Source organism: Onychostruthus taczanowskii, unplaced genomic scaffold (assembly GCF_017590055.1).
Source record: "Onychostruthus taczanowskii isolate IOZ18803 unplaced genomic scaffold, ASM1759005v1 scaffold79, whole genome shotgun sequence".
Taxonomy (NCBI): domain Eukaryota; kingdom Metazoa; phylum Chordata; class Aves; order Passeriformes; family Passeridae; genus Onychostruthus; species Onychostruthus taczanowskii.
The window spans coordinates 2069204-2092029 of record NW_024505782.1 but is presented as its reverse complement, the minus strand read 5'-3'; the positions used below and the strand labels follow the sequence as shown (position 1 = coordinate 2092029).

The 22826-nt window shown below is 44.9% G+C and overlaps 1 protein-coding gene across 1 annotated transcript in view; it reads left to right on the top strand.

Annotated features, from left to right (window-relative positions):
* LOXHD1 (lipoxygenase homology PLAT domains 1) overlaps window positions 1-22826 on the top strand; it is a 165195-nt gene that overhangs the window by 49520 nt on the left and 92849 nt on the right. The window contains exons 5-11 of the mRNA XM_041423575.1: window positions 7418-7516; window positions 9182-9330; window positions 12298-12421; window positions 14164-14414; window positions 16238-16373; window positions 19794-19954; window positions 20275-20361. Of these exons, the coding sequence (XP_041279509.1) occupies window positions 7418-7516; window positions 9182-9330; window positions 12298-12421; window positions 14164-14414; window positions 16238-16373; window positions 19794-19954; window positions 20275-20361 (1007 nt within the window). The remainder of the gene's footprint in view (window positions 1-7417; window positions 7517-9181; window positions 9331-12297; window positions 12422-14163; window positions 14415-16237; window positions 16374-19793; window positions 19955-20274; window positions 20362-22826) is intronic.

Below are 22826 nucleotides of genomic sequence, written 5' to 3'. Positions count from 1 at the left end.
TCTCTAAAGATGGGTAAACTGAAGGAGAAATGAAAATGTAGAGATAAAAAGGAACACTGGTGACTTGCAAAACACAAAAAATGCACAGAGCCCTGATACGGGACAGAAAAAGAGATTTATAATTCACACAGAATAAAAGGATTTTGGAGAGGCAAGAGTGTGTGGCTGGTAAATAGATCTCTGTGTACCCAATACAAAACAGAGAGTACAGCATGTTTTTGAAGACATGTGATAATTTTGACTAATTATGTCTATATATGGAAATTAATTCAGCTTTCTGTTTTAAAATGAAGTAACTTTTTAAAAAAATTCTGATCTATTCAAAGCAAGACTGAGGTACAGAGTAACAATATGATTTTCAACAATACCATAAAATTATTTCACTCTTATTTCTGAGCAAAAGTGTTTAAACTAAGGGGATATTCTCAATTATTTCTTCATTTTTGATAATAGCAGATCTGGTGAAAGCAGAAAACAGATATTTCTTTCGTGAAATATTTGCCTTTTTTTTTTTTTTTTTTTTTTTTAATGGACTCCCGCTCTGGGGCTGAACTAATGAAAAATAATGATAAATCTTGGGGAATTAGATGAACAAGGATTTCTGCACCGCTGTCACAAGGTGGGTTGCCATGTTCTAAGCTCCATGCTTCTGCAATGAAACCACCATTGTCTCCTGAGCAAGGTCGTTTAAATCTCACTTCAAAAAGTCATCATCACTTTGAAGTCACAGTAGGAACATCAGTTTAGCATATCCTACAAGCAAAGCCTCCTGCATGTGGTAGATTGCCTCTCACAGGCCCTGCAGAGGGATGATCCAGGCTGAATCCTAATATATTAACTGTTTGGGTGCACGCCTTGGTTTCAGGAAGAGCTGCAGAGAATGGAGGTGGATCTTCTGTTTTCTGGCCCGGGTGGGGAGGCAGGGACTGGGCTCATCATGGGAGGGACAGGTACAGTGACTGGGGGTGATGCAAGATTCGACAGAGCAGCACAATCACAGACACAGAATACCCCGAGGCCACACAGACCCCAAGGAGCATCAAGTCCAAACCCTGGCCCTACACAGGATAACCCCAAGGATCACCCCCTGTGCTTGAGAGCATTGTCCAGATGTTCCTTGAATCCTTTCCTTTTCCCACGTGTTGGGCCTCCTTGGGTGGCAGCAATAATATCTCTCAGGAGCACACTTTTGGAGAGGTCTTGTGAGATTAAAGGAGTGCTGAACCAGGGTCAAGGCAGCCTTGCATCTTGAGTGCTGCCTCTAGTGACAGGAACCCCAAAGCCTTGCAAAGGCTCCTCAGCATTTCTCCCCTGCTAACACCACGTTTTGGCAGAGGTGCTCACAGCCAAAAGCCATGGATCAGAGAATGCTTTGGGCTGGGAGGGGCTTCTAAAGCTCAGCTACTCCAAGCCCCCACAATGAGCAGTCACATTTGCAGCTAGACCAAGTTGCTCAGTGCTCTGCAAATGCAAAACTCCTTCTCCAGCACCCCCTGCTCCAGGTGTGCTTGCAATCTGCATTTACAGTTTGAACCCTTGGATAAAGATGCTGTTCACCACCTCTGAAGGCACGGCACATTAACAAATGTAGCCGTCAATCACCCTTGAAAGAGATTAATTATTTTTACACTCTAAACCAACCCTTAGAATTCAACACTTTTCTGAATGGGATAAAAAGAAGTCCTCCTTATCTGTGTGCCATTGCTTTGTGCAAGAGCAGGACTCAATTTTGAGACAGAGCTGGCTGCTGGTGAGCACAGAGGAACCCCTCTGCTTTTACAGGGATTGCTTTAGGCTCTAATTATATTTTGCTGTCTCTGGGATCCCTGCCTCTTTGTCACAAAGATTTGTAATGGGTGGGCTGGGTGAGTTTTCCTTTCGTTTGTAGAGACTCAGTTGCTGGATACACAAGACCAGCAGGACATCTCCAACCAGAAGGTCACCAGAAGCTAATGTAGGAAGAGGTTATTTTATCCTGGTGGGATGAGCTCTCTGCCAGAACAAACAAGAATTAAATTCAAATGTTTGCTGTGAATCAAGTGTGTTGGGAGGCCAGGTCCCAGCTTTGTGCCCTAGCCATAGGCTGCCTGACTTTTTAAGGATGCTCTGACCCAGAACTCTGTCACTGAGGAACTTGCTGTCAGCAGTGGGATAAAGGAGCTTCCACTTTGACAAGTCAGTCCCTTCCATCAAGAAGAGGTTTTGTTAGACAGTTCCTGGTGGGCTGGAATGACTGACTCGATCTGACAGGCAGGAACCAAGGCATCTGGGTATTAAACCACCATCCTGAGCTCATGTGAGGCTGTGGCAGACTCAGGCTGGAATTGTACTGCTTCTACAGGTCCAGGTGCCTGCCCCTCCCCTCAGCAACAATTCTTTTCACACTAACCACAAAAGTATTCCTTTTCCAGCAGCAATTCAGAGATGGTAGCAGTGCCTTGCCCCTATCCACCCAGCCCCTTTTCCCCATCCCCTTCCCAAATCTGCCTGCTCAGTGCTGAGCAGCACAGGATGGATCTCAAACACTGCAGCTCTCGGGAGCACTGTGAAAACAGAAGGATAATTGCCAAGAGTTGCCTTATGAGAAGGATCCATCCCTGCCTACGGCTCAGTTCCTTGCTTTTAACCCCATGTGCTTTGCCTGTGAGGGCTGTGACATTTCCCAGATATTGGATGCTGCTGCCCTGCTCTACAGTAGGTCAGGCACATGGGAGGCAAGCACAGCTGGGAGTTCACTGTGCCCTGCAGGAGGTGATAACCCCAGGTAATGAAACACAGTCAAATTGGTTTTCCTGCCCAAATCTCAGGCTCCTGCTGCAGGAAACCCAGCAGATTGTGCATAAACACACTATCTGATGCCCCAAATAATAGTAGATACAAAATTTCTTTAGGCATTTCCATCCTAAGGTGCTTCAAGTGACCATGATATCATATTGCTAAAGAAATTAGATTAACAGATGAATATCACATGGCTGGACAGTCAGCTGCAGCTTGCAGGTGGCAGGATTTGTCTGGGGTTTGTCAGTGCATTTTCCATGGCTGGAGGCAGGACAGAGGCTGCACACGAGCACCCAGGGGTGTTGGGTCTGGATTAAAAGATTCTGGGCAGAGTATGGGGCCAGTGGTGCACCCAGGATGGAAGTGACAGTGGGGACAGCCTGGATGGGGAATACTGGGGGCTAGGAGAGCAGCAGCCCCATGCCCTTCCTCCCCCAGGATGTGTCTGGAGTGCATCTCATTCACAGACAAAAACCTCTTGGCTCCCAGTGGAGAGAACCTGGCTCCAGACCACAGTGCAAAATTAACCTTTCCTCTTGTCTATTGAAAGCTGAGGCTGAGTTAATCAACAGACAGGCTGATTGACTGCCACTCCTCTGCTAAATTAATGCAGTAGGGTCACATCAGTGCCACCCCAGTGTCTCCCAGAGATGGCATCCTGGCAATGTCTTCAAATGCAGACACACAACTGTGAAGAAAAGGAAGGTGCTGTTACCACACAGGGCATTTACACTTGTGCATTGCAATGTGAAAGTGGAAAGAAGAGAAAATAGCTACTGCTCTTCCTACTGATTTTTTGTTGGCTGTTCTGCTCTTGGCATCTTGCAGTACGTGTCTCTGAAGCTGCTAATTTTGCTCCTAGGAAAGCTCCCCTCCCCTTGCCTGTGCTGCAGTCAGCCTGTGCACTGCTCGATGGAGGCACAGCTTTTACATTAACATTTTGCATGTTCTCAGTGCTAGGAGAAGCATTCAGGAGGGAAAAAAAAAATATCCAGGCAACATCTTGATCTGTGTTTTACAGATGAAGTCAGAGCCATGTACTGGGATAAAAAAAAAAAAAAAAAAAAAAAAAAAAAAAAAAAAAAAAAAAAGAAAAGAAAAAAAAAAGACAAAAAGCCAAGTGGGTATTTTTGAAAAGATGATTCTGCCACGGGCTTAAAGAATAGGGAACAACATCCACCCATGATCAAAATGAAGAGTACTTGACTTATGGCAGATCTCATCCTGGCTGCAGTGAGAGCGTTCTCTTGCATGCTTTTAGCAGCTGAATCCTGTCTTTTTAAGAGGCAGCATCCCTTTCCATTTAAATTGCTCATCCACCATGTCACTCTGTAAGATGTGCTGATGTACGAAGCAGAGAAGGACCCCTGAGCAGCATGAAGAGCTCCTCTCCTTGCTGCATCTGAATGTCAAATTGCATAGAGAGGGAGAAAGTGCTGGCAAAAATTCAGCATGGCTCAGGGCTTGTTTCCTGAAACTGGAGGAGCTGAAATTTTTCTGAAAGCAGACCTAAGGGTCAGGTGTGGGGACAGGTTTCAGTTTCAGAGTCGTTAAGAAGGAAAAAACCAAAGAAAAGACCTTATGAGCACAGGCTAGGCATAGTTTGTGAAGCAGGAATGTGCTCTAATCTAAGCCAAGGACCTCTAATGCTCTTGAAGTAGTTTTGCCTACAGAAACACATCAGTGTGGAAAAGAGCCATGCCAGGACATGCCACACACCACAGCCACGCTTACATTAGAGGGGACAACATAAAGCCCTCACCACAGTGCCCTGTGACTGCCACCAGCCCAAAGTGATGGCCCATCCATGGGCTCAGTCTGCCACAGGGCTCCTCAGGCTGGCACTGAGAGCAGCACTGTGTGTGTACAGAGCCCTTGGGACCACCTGGTGCTCTGAGCAGGAGGTCAAAAGATGCCACTCTGGAACTCAGCTTGGAAACACAGCCATGCTGAGAAACCTTTAAAGGTTTCTGATCTGGCAAGCAATTTCACCAGCATTTTCCTTGCTGGCCAGATGTGTTTCTGCAGTAGCCATGCAAGGTGCCCTTCCTGCCTTGTGTTTGGTCACTTGCTTTTCATGCACTTGTTCTCTGCATGTCTTCCTTGATGCTCTGCATGCATTGACATGTCCTTCTGGTCCGTGTCTCAGAGACACAAAGCCTTTTCCTGCAAGGGGAATGTAAGCTGAACCGCTGTAGCTTGTCCTTTTGAGGATCCTGTTATCCTGTCAGGTTCTTCTGGCTTCCAAAAAGTGGAGTGGAAAATTAATCACTGAAACAGATTAAATATTCTAGAGGAGGTACAGGGAGCAGAGTTTCTTGGAAAATGTGGTCTGTAATTAAAGATTGCAAGGTACAGTGGGTCAGTTTTAGTTAGAGCAGCTTAGTGGCCGAGTAGGAGATGTAAATTGCAGCATCCCCACACTTTGCTAATGCAAATGAACAATTTTGGTGTTGGTGTATCTCTAGCAGGTTGTTAGAGCTCTGTGAACTGAAGCTAAAGAGTTAAAGAGAATCATTAAGGCATTTTCTCCCCTGTCTGAGCCCAGCTCTGTTCTTCTCTTTCTTGTTATTTAGTGTTTGTTGCAGTTTTATCATTATTATTTTATTTGCCGTGGCATGTTTTGCAGTGAGGCGCCAGGGATGTCAGCTCGATTTTTAGCCTTTTCCCAGTGCATTCATTAAACTGTGACAGGTGATTTTCCCTTCTGTTTGGGTTCTGCCCTTGTACTCCTCACCCTGCGAGCTGAGAGCATCGTTGTAATTCAGGGGATGGTCCAACAGCCGCTCCTCATACGTTTGCTCTCACGTCCTCTGCCTCTGTGGGAGCACGTGCACCAGGCCCTCTGCTGTCTTTTGGAATAACTTTTAATATGCACTGATCATGGTAGGGGAGGTGAGGGATCTGTTCTGGGAGTGGGAACCCAGTGTTGGTGATGTTCCATGGCTCCTGAGAGAATCCATTAGCTGCCTGGGAAGTGCAGTAAAGATTATCCCCTAACTTGGCACTTGCCAAAGAGGAAAAAAAGTTGCAAAGCAAGAATCACAGTTAATGGTTGGACTTGATGATCTTAGAGGTCTTTTTCAGTCTTAATGGTTTAATGATTCTGTGGTGCAAGAAGTTCTATTTTTGCCAAGGATCTGTGTGTGAGGAGACTTGTGTCTTTGACTCTTTCACAGAAGCAGCATGCTCAGGACTCAGAAATACAGAAGTGACATTGCACAGAGCTCTCAATATCAGCTACCCAGGGTTCACTAACAGGAACTCTGTTCAGGGCTTGTATGACATCATGTACTGCTCAGTAGCAGATTTTGCATTCCTCTTCATCTGTTTGTGTCTTGCTGCCTGCCTCCAGCACTCATTTTACACGGGAGAAACAGCACGAGGTGTCTGTCCTGGCTGTTTGCTTGGAGGAACAACGTGGCCAGGTGACTTCAGTAACTTCTGAGTCTGAAGTCCAGATTTTTGAACTTCAAAACCTTCAGTAGATTTTGAAAGTTGCTCATATTTGGCTCAAATTTTGCTCACATTTGGCTCAAGTAAAGTCACACTGAAGGTCATGGGAGCATTTTCATTGGTTCCAGAAGAAACTGAGGTCACTTTTTCTGTCCTTGGGAACCAAGTGGGTCCCACCCTGATCTGTCTGAAGAAGTTGCTTCTCAAATTCACTGACATGATGTGTATAATGTCCATGATGTGCCTCACCCACAGGGGTTTGGTGCCATAGATGATGTATCTTCACAGTGTTACAGCTCCTGGGTCTACTACTGTTTCCTCATTAAATAAAAAAGACTGGATGACTGGATTTTTTTTTTTTTGTTGTTGTTCTTGGTTTTTTTTTGGGTTTTTGGTTTTTTTTGGTTTTTTTGTTTTTTTGGTTTTTTTTTAAGGAAAGGGTGGCCACCTTCACTTTTTTGTTTCATGCAGTGTGGCTGACATTTCAGAGAATCAGAGAATGTTTTGGGTCCATGCAGTTCCACTCCCTGCCATGGGCAGGGACACTTTCCTCTAGACCAGGTTGCTGAAAGCTCCATCCAGCCTGGCCTTGGACATGCCCAGGGGTGGGGTGTCAACAGCTCTGAGCAACCTGTGCTAGTCCCTCACCCTCCCCCAGTAAAGAATTTCTTCCATATATATTTAGTCTAAATTTCTCCCTTTTCAGTTTAAATCCATTGTTACTTTTTCTATCACTATGATATTATTTCCCCAAAATACTTGCTTGGTATAAACTAAATTTTCAAAATAACTCTAGGACAGAACTTGGGTCAGGCCTGAGCTTGGGCAGGCTCTGTAACTCATCAATATTTGGAAAAAGCAGAACTGGTCCATAGGTCCGGGTTCATTTAATGCCTTTGCATCCACTTTAAAATTTTCACTTTCACTTCTATTTCACTCTTCAGTGAGTGGCCAGGAACCAAGTGATCTGTCCTCCTGCCCTGGGCAGTGAATATGCAGTGTCAGAATCCTGCCTATGGATTTTATCCCCCTTGTAGGGAAGGGGGTCATTGCACCAAGAGCCACAGTTCAGACCACGCTTTCAAGACAGCACCAGCGCAGCCTGAATTGGTCTGTATTGTTGGGGTTTGCATCAAACCATTGAGTTATTAATGTATTGGGATTTCTAACTCCCTCATTGCAGTCAACAAATACGTGGTCCGGGTTTTCACTGGTGAAGTCAGCGGCAGCGGAACAGATGCGGATGTCTTCATTAATATCTTCGGTGAGAAAGGAGACACAGGTATTCAAATGCAAATCATTTCCTAAAATATTTCCTCCTGCTCTGCAGGCCTGAGATTCTCAACAGCACACACACACACACACACACACACACACACACACACACACACACAGAGGCAATCTGGCAAATTTGGCAGAGTGAAAGGCACAGAAATGGTGGCGTTAGCTCGGGGGGCCCTCACATCCACGCCCCTGGAAGGTGCATCTGCAATGCAGCAGTTGTGGCTGGGTGTGGGCATGACTCAAGTTACCCGGCATTAAAAAAAAGCAGGCTCTGGGAAAACACAGCGTAAACCACCAGCAGAAAGCAGTGGAGAAAGTGCCAACCCACTGAAGGGTCCAGCACCACTGTGTATTTACAGGGAATGCAGTGGGAGCTGTGTGTCTCGTTTTCCAGCTACCTGGATGGATAATGACATCCCTTGTCTATGGCAAAGTGGTGGCTGAGCCTGCTGGGCCACTTGTAAAAATAATTTAAGCAAGGTTTATATTAATTGGGTTTGAATAGTTTTTTTTTTTTTTTTTAATATTGTACTTATTTTTAAATGTAGATTGTGCTCCAACAGTGGTCTGGAAACTTTAATTAATTTTTTTTTTAATTAACTGAATAATATTAAAAGATGTGCCCAAACCAAGCTCTCTGGGCCATGAAGAGAAGTGGGTGGAGATTCCTGGAGATTCCTATAACCAGGGAGCAAATATTCTTTTGCTTTTACAATGCACCTATCCTGTCAAATTCAAGAAATAATGGTATGATGTCTGCCAAGTGTCCTTGAACAGTTTATAAAACCTGGTGGATAGGGCTCACCCTTGATTAATCCTCCAGAGTTTTACAGGAGGATTTATCTGATCTCCCTGAAGACATCCCAAAGTGGGAATCTGGATCTTAGCTGGGTGTCCAGGCATTCTGTCACATCCACACAGAGAAATAACACCCCTAGGGAATGATTCATCCTCTCTAAGGCAAGAGGGTGAGTTGCCCACTGACCTCTTTCTCTGCACTGGTGCCTTGGGTAGGTTTCATCCCACTCACAGCATCACACAGCCTGCAAACAGGGGCTCAGCTTTAATACTTTTCATAAAGGCAAACCCCTGTGAGATCAGGAAAAAGCCAACAGCCTCGGCTGGGTCCTAATTTGAAAATAAATCCTTCCTCTCGGATACAGCAAAGAATTCTGTGTCCTGAAATGTCAGAATCTGCAGCTTGTGACCAAAGCCTTTCTTGAACAGTTTGGAGATTTTCAAAGACAGTAAAAATAAAAGGGAAATGTGGTGATATGAAAAAAAATATTTAAGAGCCATCTGGATATATATTTCTGAAAGCTCTGAGAGCTGCAAGTAACTGTGACATTAGAATGGAAATCCTGGTCTTTTGTGGGCTTGAGAAAAGGTACCTTTTTATTAGAATAGAAAGCCCTCTGCCTTTCCCTTGAATCCTGGGTGCAGGGAGCTGATATCTAGGGAATATTTGATTCAGTCAAATATTCCCCAGTGGTGACTTTCTGACATTCCTAAATATTACTTCACTTACAAATACGCATGTGCCAGTAACCCTTTCCTCCTTGGAGTTATTACTTTTAAGGTTTGTTTGTCTGTTTGTTTTGTTGTGGGACTTTTTTGTTTGTTTGTTTTGCTTTTATTTTTTACTTTTTCTTTGCCCATTCAGGTGTGAGGAAACTGGACAATGACAAAGACAACTTTGAAAAAGGAGCAGAAGACAAGTTCACACTGGATGCTCCGAATCTGGGAAAACTGAGAAAAATTAATATTGGGCACAATAACAAGGGAGGCTCTGCTGGCTGGTTCCTTGCAAAGGTTAGTTACTCCTGAGACATTCAACATAAGCATCTCATGGGCTCAAAATATCTCATCCCCTCAGTGGTCTGGTAGCCAGATATTTAAGGATAATTGCTGGTGATACAGGTTACTGAGAAGGACACAAATCATTTCATTCTCTTGACTTAACTCATTACCATGACCATAAAAATACCAGAATCCAAGAGTTATCTGTTGGATCTGTTCACAGTGAAAATTTGCAGACTCATAGCTTGACCAAATTTAAGTGATTTATCATTGGCACAGCAAAAGAGATATGCTTGCCACAAAGACCCTATTCTTCCACTTTCCTGCTCATTTTAATCTCCTGCTATGGGATGGGAAGGTATTACAGCTTTTAGTGTAATAGTTGAAGGAATATTTTAAAAGGGGAAATCTGTGACTCTTCTCTGGTCTCATTTTCTTTCCTCTGCTGATGTAGTCTAACACAGCTGGCTTTAATCCACAGAAGACTTGACCCCATATTTGTGAATCCTCAATAACAGGATAGTTCAATGTAATACAAATGCAAATATTAGCACATGCTTCTCCCCCACCACACAATGCAGGAAAAGTTGCAATGTTGGCAGCCCATGAAAAATGCGGAAATGAAAAACAGAGAGGTTGTGCTCAATGTCATAAATAGTGGGAAGGCAGAAAACACAGAACCTCGTTCTCTCATCACAGGTGTATTGATACAATTTTTGTTGAGGTTGGTGAGGTTGCTCAAGTCCCAGAACCTGGTGTAGTGCCTACTTACAGCCAACACACCAACCCTGTACTCTGTCCCAGGCCTCCAGGATAATTATGATTAAGTACGATGCAGCTTTGGCCTTGCAAATTCAGATGGAAGACTGGAGAACTGAGCTAAAATAGTTCTGTTGTGTCTACTGGTTTTAGATGTTTTATTCTGTAATTTGGTTCAATACTTGGACACTCTAGTGTTGTCACTCTAGGATGAACCTGTTCTCATGTTTCTTGCGTTTTCAGAGGGGCTTATACTCAGAGATGGTTTTCCACCTTTAAATGTAATAATAAACCTACTGAAAGGAATCCAGAGAGGATCAGCTAGTAGACAGGCACTGGAGTGCTAATATTTCTCCCAAACCTTTTCTATTTTAGTCTCTAGCACTCCAGCACTCTCATGCTGACAATCCCAGCCCTGGCAGGCTCTGCTGTCTGTGTCTGTGGAGGTACAACAGGACTCAGGAGTGCTACAGGCAACAGCAACGTGTGGGATGAATGACAAGAGGGGAAGCTCTGTTTCCCAAAGAATGGTTTCATAAATTTATCAGAAAGGACAGATTTCAGATTCTCCCTCATTGCTGAGAAGTGTCAAGGGCTTTCTATCCATAATAGTGATTTTTTTCCCCTCCCTCTGAGATATAACCCACACAGAGGAGTAGAGATTTTGATTTCTTCTCTTCTGACCGAAGCCCTTTAATGGTCTTCTCTGCTGGTTTAAAATACTAGAATAACTCTATGGCAGGATTCAGGAGTCCAGCAGAAGATATTCATAAGAAACACCTCAGCAGGAGATGCCAAAAACTAGTCTAATATTAAAGGGGAATATTGTTCCCCAGCTTATTTCAGCAAAGTATCACAGAATTCTAGAACAGTCAGGTTTGACAGGAACCTTAAAGACCCTCCAGTTCCACACCCTGCCATTGGAAGGGACAATTTCCACTATCCCAGATTTCTCCAAGCTTCATCCAGCCTGGCCTTGGACACTGTCAGGGATCCAGGGGCAGCCACAGCTGCTCTGGGCACCCTGGGCCAGGGCCTGCCTACCCTCACAGCCAGCAATTCCTTCCCAAGATCCCAAAATCTGTGCCTGCCCTGTGGCAGTGGCAGCCATTGCCTGTGTGCTGTCCCTGCAGGCCTTGTCCCCAGTCCCTGTGCAGCTCTCCTGGAGCCCCTGGAGGCCCTGGCAGGGGCTCTGAGGTGTCCCTGGAGCCTTCTCTTGTGCAGGGGAACAGCCCCAGCTGGGCCAGGCTGGCTCCAGAGCAGAGGGGCTCCAGCCCTGGCAGCATCTCCGTGCCCCCTCTGCACTGGCTGCAGCAGCTCCACGTACTTCTGATGGTGGAGCCAGGGCTGGGGCAGCTCTGCAGGTGGGCTCTCACCTGAGCCCAGGGCACAGGGGCAGAATCCCCCCTGCCCTGCTGCCCATGCTGGGGATCAGCCCAGGGCAGGGGGGTTCAGGCTGGGGCAGCTCCAGCTCTCACCCACAGCATCCCCAGCTCCTTCTCCCAGGACTGCTCTTGATCCATTCTCTGCCCAGCCTGTCTTTGGATTGCCCCAACCCAGGTTCAGGACCCTGCACTTGGCCTTGTTAAACCTCGTGATATTTGCACAGCTCCACCTCACTGTGGTCCAAGAGCCAAATCCTTCCAAATTCAAAACTGTTCCTGCCACAGCGTTTTTATGGCAGTGCCTCTGCAATGGTTCCACGCTGGAGTAACTGTCTGGGATCTAGTGATAGCACTGTGTCACACAAGCTCATCTGATGGTCTGCATTTGCCCTGAAATTCCAAGGCATTATTTTATAACCAGGCTCTAAAGCAGAGAGAGAGAACACAGCCTCCTCCCAAAGCAGAACAAAGAGCTGTCGTTCAGCTGATGAGAAGGAGTAGCCAGCAAACAGGCTCTGGAGAGAAGGAAGACAGGCCAGGCCAGCTGGTCTTGATAGCAGAGACATCTGGTCTCGTACACCGCAAGAGATGCAGAGTGGGTTCACTGGAAAAAAAGGAAAAAAAAAAAAAAAAAAAAAGCTGGGTTTTTACTCACTGATTGTCTGAAATTCTATCAGCACTAATTAGGGAGTGGAGTGGGATCTCCTTGAGTATTGAGTATGTTAAATACCAAGTGAAAGTGAGTACATTAAGCTTCTGCTCTTCTGCCACCCCATTGTGTAAAGCCTTTGCTTTTCCCATGCTATTTTCCAACGTGGTGTCTCTTTTCTCTTAGGTGATCATTGAGGACATAGGCAACAAATGTGTGTACCAATTCCCAGTTGGACGCTGGTTTGCTTTGGATGAAGATGATGGGAAAATACAGAGGGACATTCTTGTTGGGGGCACTGAAGCCACAGGTAAAATCATGGCCCAAATCCGTGGTGGGAAATGGGAAACTAAGGCTATTAGCCATGTTTTCTTTAGAAGATTGAATGCCTTATGCTCAGGGAGGCCTGCAGTGAAGCGTTCTGCTGGTGACAGGCTGTTTTGTGTGAGGGTTCCTGACCTGCCAGCACATTTCCCACCTTTGTGTCTCACCTGTGAAGCTGTGCAGGACCTACGTGCTGGTTTGTCATCTGGTGCACCTGGATAAGGGGCTGCTGGGCAGGGAATCAAAGATACAGCTTGTACCTTCAGCAAATTGCTCACCAGCACTCAAACAAATGGTTTGTTATTTCTGAAAGAACAAAGTAGTGAATATTGTACTTTAGCTTCTTGTCTGGAGAGCTTTTACAAAACAAGAAACCCAGTGCTGAGCCCTAAATCAGTCTTTTTTATTATCCAACATGGTTAAAGCAAAGACAATCAAAGTTTATGTCTCTGTTAAAAGAAACCTGGATGTAAAGTCCATAAAAGAACTTGTCATAAGGCAGAAGAGTATTTGGATAATGTTCTGCCTGTATTTATTTAATGGCATGAAGGCAAACAATGTGATGATGCATGTAACAACTGTTCTTCACTTCCTTGTATGGTCTTCAGCATCTGCATTCCCCCTGCATGTGCATGAGGAAAGTGATCTGGGTGCAGGATCCCTCGCTGCAGGATGCTTGTTAGGGAAAATCAAGGGAAGAAACCGGAAAGAAATTTAATTAAATCCCAAAAATCTTCCTTTGTCTTTTACCACTCATGACTGTGTATTTTGCTTTCCTGCTCTCTGGGATTTTGTTGAAGATACACCAACAGTAAAGCATGCTTGAGTACTTTTTAATGTAAATTTCAAAGGGAGAATTATTTGTGAGAGTGAGTTCTGACGTTTTTGCTTCATCCCAGGTCCCTATTGAAATTTCTGTCTGATTTAATCAAAAAACTTGGCTTAGATCTCAACTATTTTCTACATGCTCCTATAGTGTTTATGTGTGTTTTTGATACCATGAGACAGGTTTAAGATGCTTTTCTGTGAGCTAAGGCTTATGGGAAGAAGTGTTTTCATTCTTAGACCAACTGTTGGAGATAGAAAAAAACCCCCAGGGACCCTTTCATCTAAATAGGTTTCTTTTCAGGGATACTTTTCTTTCTTCCAGCTGGGCTGCTACCTCTCCCAAACCTTGTTTTGCTGAGATCTGTGGGTTCTCACTGTCACTGTGGAGGTCCTGATGGCTTCAGCAGCATTATAGGCTAAGAAACAAATAAACCCAAAGTTTTCAGAGTTTTGTGATATTGCAGATTTTGCCACCACCGTTTAAAGAAACACTTCTCCATCGTCTCAGCATTCTCTGACCTATTTGGTGTTTGATATTTCTCAAAATCAAATTACATACTTACCAATTAAATTTTTTTTACCTTTCTTCATCTAATCAGCATCAATCACCTACCAGAGCAAATAATTTTTTTTTTTTTTTCCATTGGGCCACGGAATAGGGAGGTGAATGAATTTTGTCACCCCATGCCCATTTCTCTTGGGCAGTCTGAATGTAGATGTATATTTATCAGAATTATGTGTGGGACAAAAACAAATGAAGCATTGCACTGTAAGAGAGAAGCTAAAACAGACCAGTGGGAAATCAATAGATTCTCCAACATAAATCTAATCAAATCCATAACTCTCAGACTCCTTTCCTCCCTTCTTTTTTTCCCCTAACCAAATTCCTGATTCCCCCAGGCATTGTGTACAACGTGGCCGTAGTGACCGGAGATATCAGAGGAGCCGGCACCAACTCCAAGATCCACGTGATCCTCCACGGCTCCAAAGGCTTGAAGAACAGTGGGAAGATTTTCTTGGAAGGAGGTGAATTTGAGCGTGCCAGGACGGATCTCTTCAACGTGGAAATAGCTGCCCTTCTCAGCCCTCTCAGCAGAGTCACCATTGGGCACGATAACTGCGGTGTCAGCTCTGGCTGGTTTTGTGAGAAGGTGAGACTTAATTGTCATAAACTCACGGGATCATTAGGTTTGGAATGATTCTGTTTGGAAGGAGCTGGTGGAGTACTACCACTGGGCCAACACTGCCAAGAGTTTTGTCTGCAGGCAGCTGTCAGACCTGCTCCCCATTCATAACCTGACACCAACAACCCAGACCAGTTCAGAAATAAATAAATAAATAAATAAATAAATAAATAAATAAATAAATAAATAAATCTGCTTTTGTTTGGAAGGCAATACCCCCGGTTTAACAAGTCAATATTATACATCACACACGAGAGCTGCTGATTGCCTCAAAGGCATGTTAGATGCATAAGTCAATCATTCGCTAATTGGGTTGATTGCCCCTCTGCAGTCACAAAGACAGAGATTATTGTTTGCTCAGCTCCAAAAGCACCTTCAGATGTTTGCCCAAGGGGCTGGACAGAAATGCAGCCTTGGATTGTGCTGAGCATTTCAAAGTTATCATCTATGCTCATAATGCCCTGAAGTTTATATATATATATATGTTTGTGTGTGTATATATATATATATATTTTAAGAGAAAAAAAAAATTAAACCAAACACCTAAAAAAAAAAAACAATAGAAAGTGGTTGAGCACAGCTTCTACTGGGAGGCAGTGGAGAAATATGCAAAGCTGTTACCCAACAAGTTATATTTCTTTGAGAAGAATTCTACACAGCACTGGGGGAAGATGTTGGAAAATTCTTCTAAATTTAGCACGTGGTGTGTGATCCCTGTATCCGTGGGTAATGTTTGGTTTTGTACCATCCAGTGCTTAGTACACATGCCAGAGATTAATGTGGCCTTATGTTAACTCCCTGCATCTGTGACTAATAAGTTTTGTGCCAGCTAATGCTTCCTTGTTTGCTTCCACCAGTGATTAATATGTACTGGTAGATATCTTAGTTTGGAGAACAGAGATGGAGTGCCAGAGCAAAGAATGATAAAGAGAAGTGCATCACAACCTGGACACATATTTGAGATACTCTCCAGGAAAAAAGATTCACCAGAAGATCTGGGACCATAAAAGAATTCTGAGGAATGGCATGTTCCCAACTGACCACCAAAAATCCCCAAAAGTCCCCATCTCATATCCAAGCAACTTCATGGAAATAATAAGCATGTATTCATGCATATAGGAAGTGTAATGAATATGTGACAAATATATATTAGTTTAATATTTGGTCTGTTTGGTTGCTGCTCATGCTTTGAGGTGAAATTCCCATGATCCACCATTGTTATGAAAGTATTTTTGTCTTTCCAACCCAGCAAATTGGTTGGAGAGTTTATTTCCCAACTTTTGGTGACAACACTAGATCATGTACAAGGTCATCAGGAGGGTGGAGAGGAAGGCAGATGCCTACCCTGAAGCTACGAGGAAATTCAGTTTCCTGGCAAGCAGAATCAGCTTAGGATGGATATGTTTAAAGGCTTTTTGTAGCCTGTGTTTCCTGCAGAGCCCTGTGGTGCCCTGGCCTGGTGCAGGGCCTGTGCTGCACGCTCACTGCTGATGCCACCCTGCCTGCTCCCATTCCCTTCCCCTCCTGGTGTTTCACCTCTTCCTGGGTGAACCCCTGTGATGTACAGCCACAAAAATGGGAATAACAGAACAGATGAGTTGTAGCTGTACTGAGGACTGGGATTTGAACAACCAGTCTAGTTCATATTGGTGCAGAAAAGCTGATTTTGAGAGCAGGACCAAGATCTCCAGCTCCTTCTTTGCTCTGTTTGTTTACGTTCTCAGCTCCAAGGTCCTGTGGGCTGCCAGTAGCAGAATATTCGAGCTCACTGTCCCAATCTCTTTCCCCAGGTGGTGGTTTACTGCCCGTTCACTGGGATTGAGCAAACCTTCCCATGTGGGAAGTGGCTGGATGAAGATGAAGGGGATGGTCTCATCGAGAGGGAGCTCTATGAAATGGTCTCCCTGCGCCAGAAACGGCTGAAAAGTAGGTGCAAGTGTTCCAGGAGGCTCCTGTGGCCATCACCCCTCCTCCCACAGGCCACATCCCCCTGAGTGTCACCTCAGTGACATGGGTATAGCCAGGGTCAAGGAGAGGCTCGGGTGGATTCAGTCACTGGGTCATAGAATGGTTTGGGTTTGGAAGGGACATTTAAAGATCATCTAATTTCAATGCTCCTGCCATGGGCAGGGACAATTTCCACTCTCCCAGATTTCTCCAAGCCCCATCCAGCCTGGCCTTGGACACTGCCAGGGATCCAGGGGCAGCCACAGCTGCTCTGGGCACCCTGGGCCAGGGCCTGCCCACCCTGCCAGCCAGCAATTCCTGCCCAAGATCCCAAAATCTGTGCCTGCCCTGTGGCAGTGGCAGCCATTGCCTGTGTGCTGTCCCTTCAGACCTTGTCCCCAGTTCCTGTGCAGCTCTCCTGGAGCCCCTGGAGGCCCTGGAAGGGGCTCTGAGCTGTCCCTGGAGCCTTCTCTTGTGCAGGGGAACAGCCCCAGCTGGGCCAGGCTGGCTCCAGAGCAGAGGGGCTCCAGTCCTGGCAGCATCTCCGTGCCTCCTCTGCACTGGCTGCAGCAGCTCCACGTCCTTCTGATGGTGGGGCATGGGTTTCAGCTTTGAAAATACTGCTTTAGGGGAGTATAAAATTAAACTCCTAAATATTTTGAAGAAGCATACCCATTTCCTTGAGGTCCACTGGCTTAAACTCCCTCAGACATCATCTCACCTTTGCAGACAAGCCAGGCTATTTTGCTTATCACTACAGAAGCAAAGTTTTCTTATTATAGATGGGAACAAAAAATGCGACAAGGAGACAAACCTTGGTGGAAGAGGGAAGGGAGAATGTGAAATAAAACAAAACTCTTCCTTGTTGACTCCACCTATTTTTTTTCACTACCCTAGAGAAATAACAGGTCTTAGCCCTGTCCATCTGGCAGGTGCGTGCTGGATGCGGAGCCTTTTCTCCAGAGGGAGGGAATGGCACACGTTTGCTGGGAGGAGCTGCTCTGTGCTGTGCCATTTGGCATGTTCTTCCATCCCCACACGCTCCAGCTCCAGCCTGGTTCTGCACCAAGCCAAAAAATGTCTCTGCTGCCCGGCCCGTGCCGGTGTGCCCATGTGTAAACAGAATATTTTAATTAGGATAATAGGCACGGTTTAATCCGAGAGTGCTTCGGGTGGGCTCCTGCTTAAACAGCAGTTCATTTGAATAAGCTTTATCTAAATGTTAGTCAGCGTTGTAACCACATTGCACCTCCGACTCGGTCCATTTAGCTAAAGCATCTGCAACCTTTAACCCCCTATTATCAGCTCTGATTGTTATTGACAGGCTAATTCCCTCACCACTGCATTGCAGGAGATAGACAGAGAGCATTAGCCTTGAGAAATCTGTGACCTTTAGCTGCCAGATTATAGAAGTGTAAGACTCGGAGTTAGAAAAGACCTATTATGTCATCTCGCCTATCTCCCTGTGCACACAGGACTGTCCCTTTCTGCAGGGATGATCAAAGCTGGCTTCAGCCTCACTTGGGGTATCCATGGTGAAATGTCTCCCAGCACAGCATCCAGAAGCTGCTCCCGCAGCAGATTGCAGCTCCATATGTAGCTTGTATTTATTCTGTGGTTTTGCTTTTTTTTTTTTTTTTTTTTTTTTTTTTTTTTTTATTCCCTCCTCTCCTTATCTTGAATGTTATCCTGGAAACTGTTGTGCCAGGTCTTGTCCTCCCTGGTGTTTGTGCCCTGGGCTTTTGAGACTTTCCAGAGTGCCTGGATATCTCAGTGTGAAGGGATGGGAGCCCAGGGGATGAGCCCAGCAAGCCCTGGGAGGATGGTGATGGGTATTTGGGGAAATGCCTGGCCTTCTCCAGCAGCCTCAGCCCTAGCTCAGACACATCTCCCCTGGGTGCTTTCTCCCTGACAGCCCTCTGTCAGCATTTAATCCTGGTACAAGGTCCTATTTTCCCCTCCATGCATGCTTCACTCCTCCTTTCCCTCACCCAGAGGGCAGGGAGGACAAAACGCACAGATGAGAGCAGTCTTTGGTGTCTGAATTGCACTTGCAGCTTTCCCCAGCAAGAACAGGCTTCTCCATCCACAGATTTTGCTTCATTTCTGCTCATCTAAAACTTGTTGCTGCCTTTCAAAGAGGAGTGATCATTAATATTTTCTATACTATTAAAACAGAAGCAAAACTTTTTCAGAGAGATCCCTCTTCCCCTCTTTTTTTTTTTCAGTAGCTCTTGCCTCTTTTTATACAGTCAAACACTGAGTAGACCAGTAAAAATCTAATTTATATGCATGCCATCATATTTTTATATTCCATTCTGGGCTCTGAAGGTCAAGCTGTGCTAGTTTGGGCTCGGGTGTGCTGAAAGGGTTAGCAATTCTCTCATTAGGATTTGTTAATAATTCAGCTGATGTCTGAGTGAGGAAAGAAGGCTGTTCCCTCTCCTGTAGGTGCAGCAAGGCCTGCAGAAGTGACACACATTATGGTCAGTAAGGTATGCAGATGAGGGGCTCTTTAGAGGAAATAATGTCACCCTTATATATGCAACAATATTCTGGTATGAAAATGTAAAGTTGCTGCAGGTGGACTGGACTTATTGTTAAAATGTTGGATGGAGACTTGAGATGAAAATCTTGCAGACTGGCCACAATCTTAGGGTATGTCATGTAGTATTAAAGAAAGTGTTAGCTGAAATCATGTCAAATTTAGGCATTTAAATAATTCAAAACCTTTTGGAAGATATCTTTACACTGAGTAAAGGTATTGTACTTCTGAGTGTGTTTGTCCCACATGGTGCAACCTCACTAGGGATGGACACCTGAGTGGCCTTTGAGACAGCCTGTTCTGCAAGAAGCATTTTTGGGATAATTAGTCCAGTCTTGGGAGGCTTTTTATCTCAGGATGAGATGATGCATGTCTGTGTCCTACTCCAGACACAGACCAGGCAAGGTTTTAGGAGCTACCTGGAGCTGCACTGCACTGTGCACAAGTAACTGGATACTGACAAAAGGAAAGAAGAATATTTCCCTGAATTTATGTTCTTTGAAGCTTGAGTTGTAGGTATTTGAGAAGTGAACTGAAACAACAGGGTTGGATCACTCCCCTGCATTACCCTGCTAGTAGAGTATAACAAGAGAATATGGTTCACCTCAAAAAAGGTTGTTTATGTTTTTCTCATTTTTTTATTTCAAATGAAATTGCAGAATTGTGTTTCCAATCTCATTCCTGCACGTCATGCAGCTGCTGATTATGTTTGTGCAGAAAAAGATGAAAGGTCTTTGTCTTTCTTCATCCTACCCTCTCTACCTACCAGGGGAAACAGTGATAATCATGTTTTCCACCAGATCACCCTACAAAAACTACATTTTAAAACAAGTATCTTTAACCTTTCTTTCTAGAAAACCCCTGGTCTCTGTGGATCTGGACAAGTGACATTAAAAATGCAGGAACAGATGCCACCATCTTCTTCCAGATTTATGGAGACAAAGGGAAGTCAGATGAGATGAAGCTAGATAACAATTCAGACAACTTTGAAACTGGACAGACTGACAAATTCATGGTATGAGTCTTGTGCAAGTGGTAGATTTGGCTTGGTGTTGTTTTCCAGGGGTTTAACTTCAATCCTTGGCAGAAAATCATCAGTATGAGATTTTTACTCCATTAGAATCGTCCAAAGTTGATGTGAAGTCACTCCATTTGGTGGTGATGCAAATTATTTACTTGCCTATGGATATGGTTTGTCTTCCCAAAAAAGGGAATAGGTTGATATTTTTGACTTCTCTCTGATTTAGCTCTTTAAAGATGTTCAGAGGTGCCCTTTGTGTGTGTGCTTTGCCGACTTACAGAAATGGATGTTGCACCTTTTCTACCCATTTACAGATAGAGCTTCCTGACCTTGGGAACTTTTACAAGCTTCGGATATGGCATGAGAAAAGAAATCCCTTTGCTGGCTGGCATCTGAATAAGGTGAGGGGACAGCAAGGGAAGGTAGACCTGGAAAGCCAGGCTGGTGGCAGAGCTCTGCAGTGCCAGGCCTGGGTCACTGCAGCTGGCAGCTGAGCTTGATGTGCAGTGATGATGATGATGATGTGCAGTGCTCTGTGGTGCCTGCCTTGTCAGAGCACAAGATAAAATGGTCTAAAGTTGCACCTGAGAAGGATTAGATTGAACATTAGGGAAAATTCCTTCATGGAAAAGGTTGTCCAGCCCTGGCAGAGCTGCCCAGGGCAGTGGTGAGCCCCCCATCCCTGGAGGGTTTTAAAAGCCATGTGGATGTGGTGCTTGGGGACGTGGGTCAGTGTTGGGCTGGGCAGTGCTGGGGAGAATGCTTGGATTTGATGATCCTGAAGGGCTTTTCCAACCCAAATGATTGTGTGATTTTTTGTGTAGGAAGTGAGAGCATCGGGGAGAGGCAGCTCCCAACAGCTCAGATTGGTGGTGAAAATCCCACTTTCCCACCTTTCCCATGTCAGTCAGCTGATGTACTCATCTCACTGCTACCAGGGGTTTCTTCCTTGCTCTTCAGAAAACTTCCTGTTCTTAGACACCACTACTGTACAGAAAGGCAAACCTACTCCTTCTGGAGCTTACTTACAATGCCCATAACCAAAAAAAAACAACAAAAAAACAAAAAAACACCAAAACCTAAACCAAAAAAAAAACCTACCCTGATTCCAGCAGAGATTGCACACTGTAGCATCCCCTGCCCTGAAGTGCTGACAGCACTGTGATGGGGGCTGAGCTTCTGCAGGCTGGAGGAGGCCACAGAGACTGTGCAGAGGAGATCAGCCCTGTGCTGGGAGGGAGATGACAAGGGTGACCTGCTTGAAGTCCTTTGCTCTACCAGCATTGATTACAGCGCTGTCACCATTCACCTGGATTGTCTGGACAGAAATTCCACCTCTAAGCTCCACCCCTGCTCCTCCTGAGCAGCTTGGATGGCACTCTCTGCTCTTAGCAAAACACACACTTTGCTCTGCGTCTGTAAATAAGTGTGTTGATAAATCAGAGTTTACCACTTGGGGCTTTTTCTTGGGCTCCTCTGATGTGCTCTGACAGATCCTGCTCTCCTGCATTGTCATGGAGCTATGAAACCATCAACTGCCAACACCCATCTCCAGGGGTAGGAGGGCATCAAGTGCTGCTGTTGTTACCACATGGTGGGAGAAGCTGGATGTCTTTTATGACAAAAAAATTCCTGGTCAGACTTTGGGCCACTGAAATCTTCCCCATTAGTTTGTTCACAGCTGATGAGCAAGAATGTTTGTATCTTCCACAGCTGTGTGGCTCTCTTCCCTGTGGTATCTTATTTTCCTGCAGAAAAATTTTGTTCAGGAAGGACAAGAGGTAACGTGGAGTGTGTCTAGGATTCCCTTTTGGCCAAACTGCCTAAGTAAACCTGGTTAAAATGCAAGAAATGAATTTATGTTCTTCTTGATGGTTGGACTCATTTTAGGCCTTCTTCAAACTAAGTGATTCTTTAATTCTGTGACTTTAGGAAAATAAGTCTGTCCATACACGTGCAGTCTGATGTTTTCTGGATGGATGAGGCTCATGGCACAGCAACCCCACCACTTGTGCACCCATTATAGCATCTTGGAATTTAGATGAAACCTGAATGATGCTTTGTTCCACTCCTCCCACATTTCATGCCTGGCTTGCTTCATGCTGGGTCAGGCTTCCCTTCTCTATCACAAGAACCCAGAACAGCCACACTGGTCAGGCCAAAAGTCCCTCGAGCCCAACATCCTCTCTCTTGTGTCACATAAGGTCGTGGTTTTAGAAGTATAAGAAAAAAAGACAAGCATTTATGATGCTTCCTCCTAACATTCTTGCAGGTTTTGACTATTTCCAGTTGGACACTTCCTAAACTGATCTACCAAACAGAAAGCATTTGGCAGGTTTATTTTTCCAGTTATTGGTTTGAAGTTTCCAGCCTCCCGTTGAACATTTAATCATTCAGCAACCTTAATAGCTTTTGGCAAGGACTTCAGAGGCTGATTTTGTCCTTTTTTTTTTTTTTTTTTTTTTTTTTTTGCTTAGAACTTTGTTCCACAGGTGTCATTTGATGCCCTGCATTTCTTGAGGCAGAAGAGGGAACACCTGATCCCTCTTTGCCTTCTCCATTTTCCCCTGTGATTTTACAGACCTTCATCAAACCCTTGCTTTACACACTTCAACAGACCCCTGCAGAGCACCACCTTATTGCTCATTACTCCTTTGGAGCTACTACAGATCTTTTTTTCAGAGTTCCTGCAACTTGTTTTTGGGGTTTTTTTCTTCCCTCAATGCATTAATTCTCGTCAGCAAGAACGCACAGCCCCCTCCCCGATTTGCTCCTTGGGGTTGTCATGATGGGCCATCTGCAGAGCCACAGAATTCCTCAAAAGTTCCTCAATGTCATGGAATGATTGGAGAAAGGAGGAATGAAA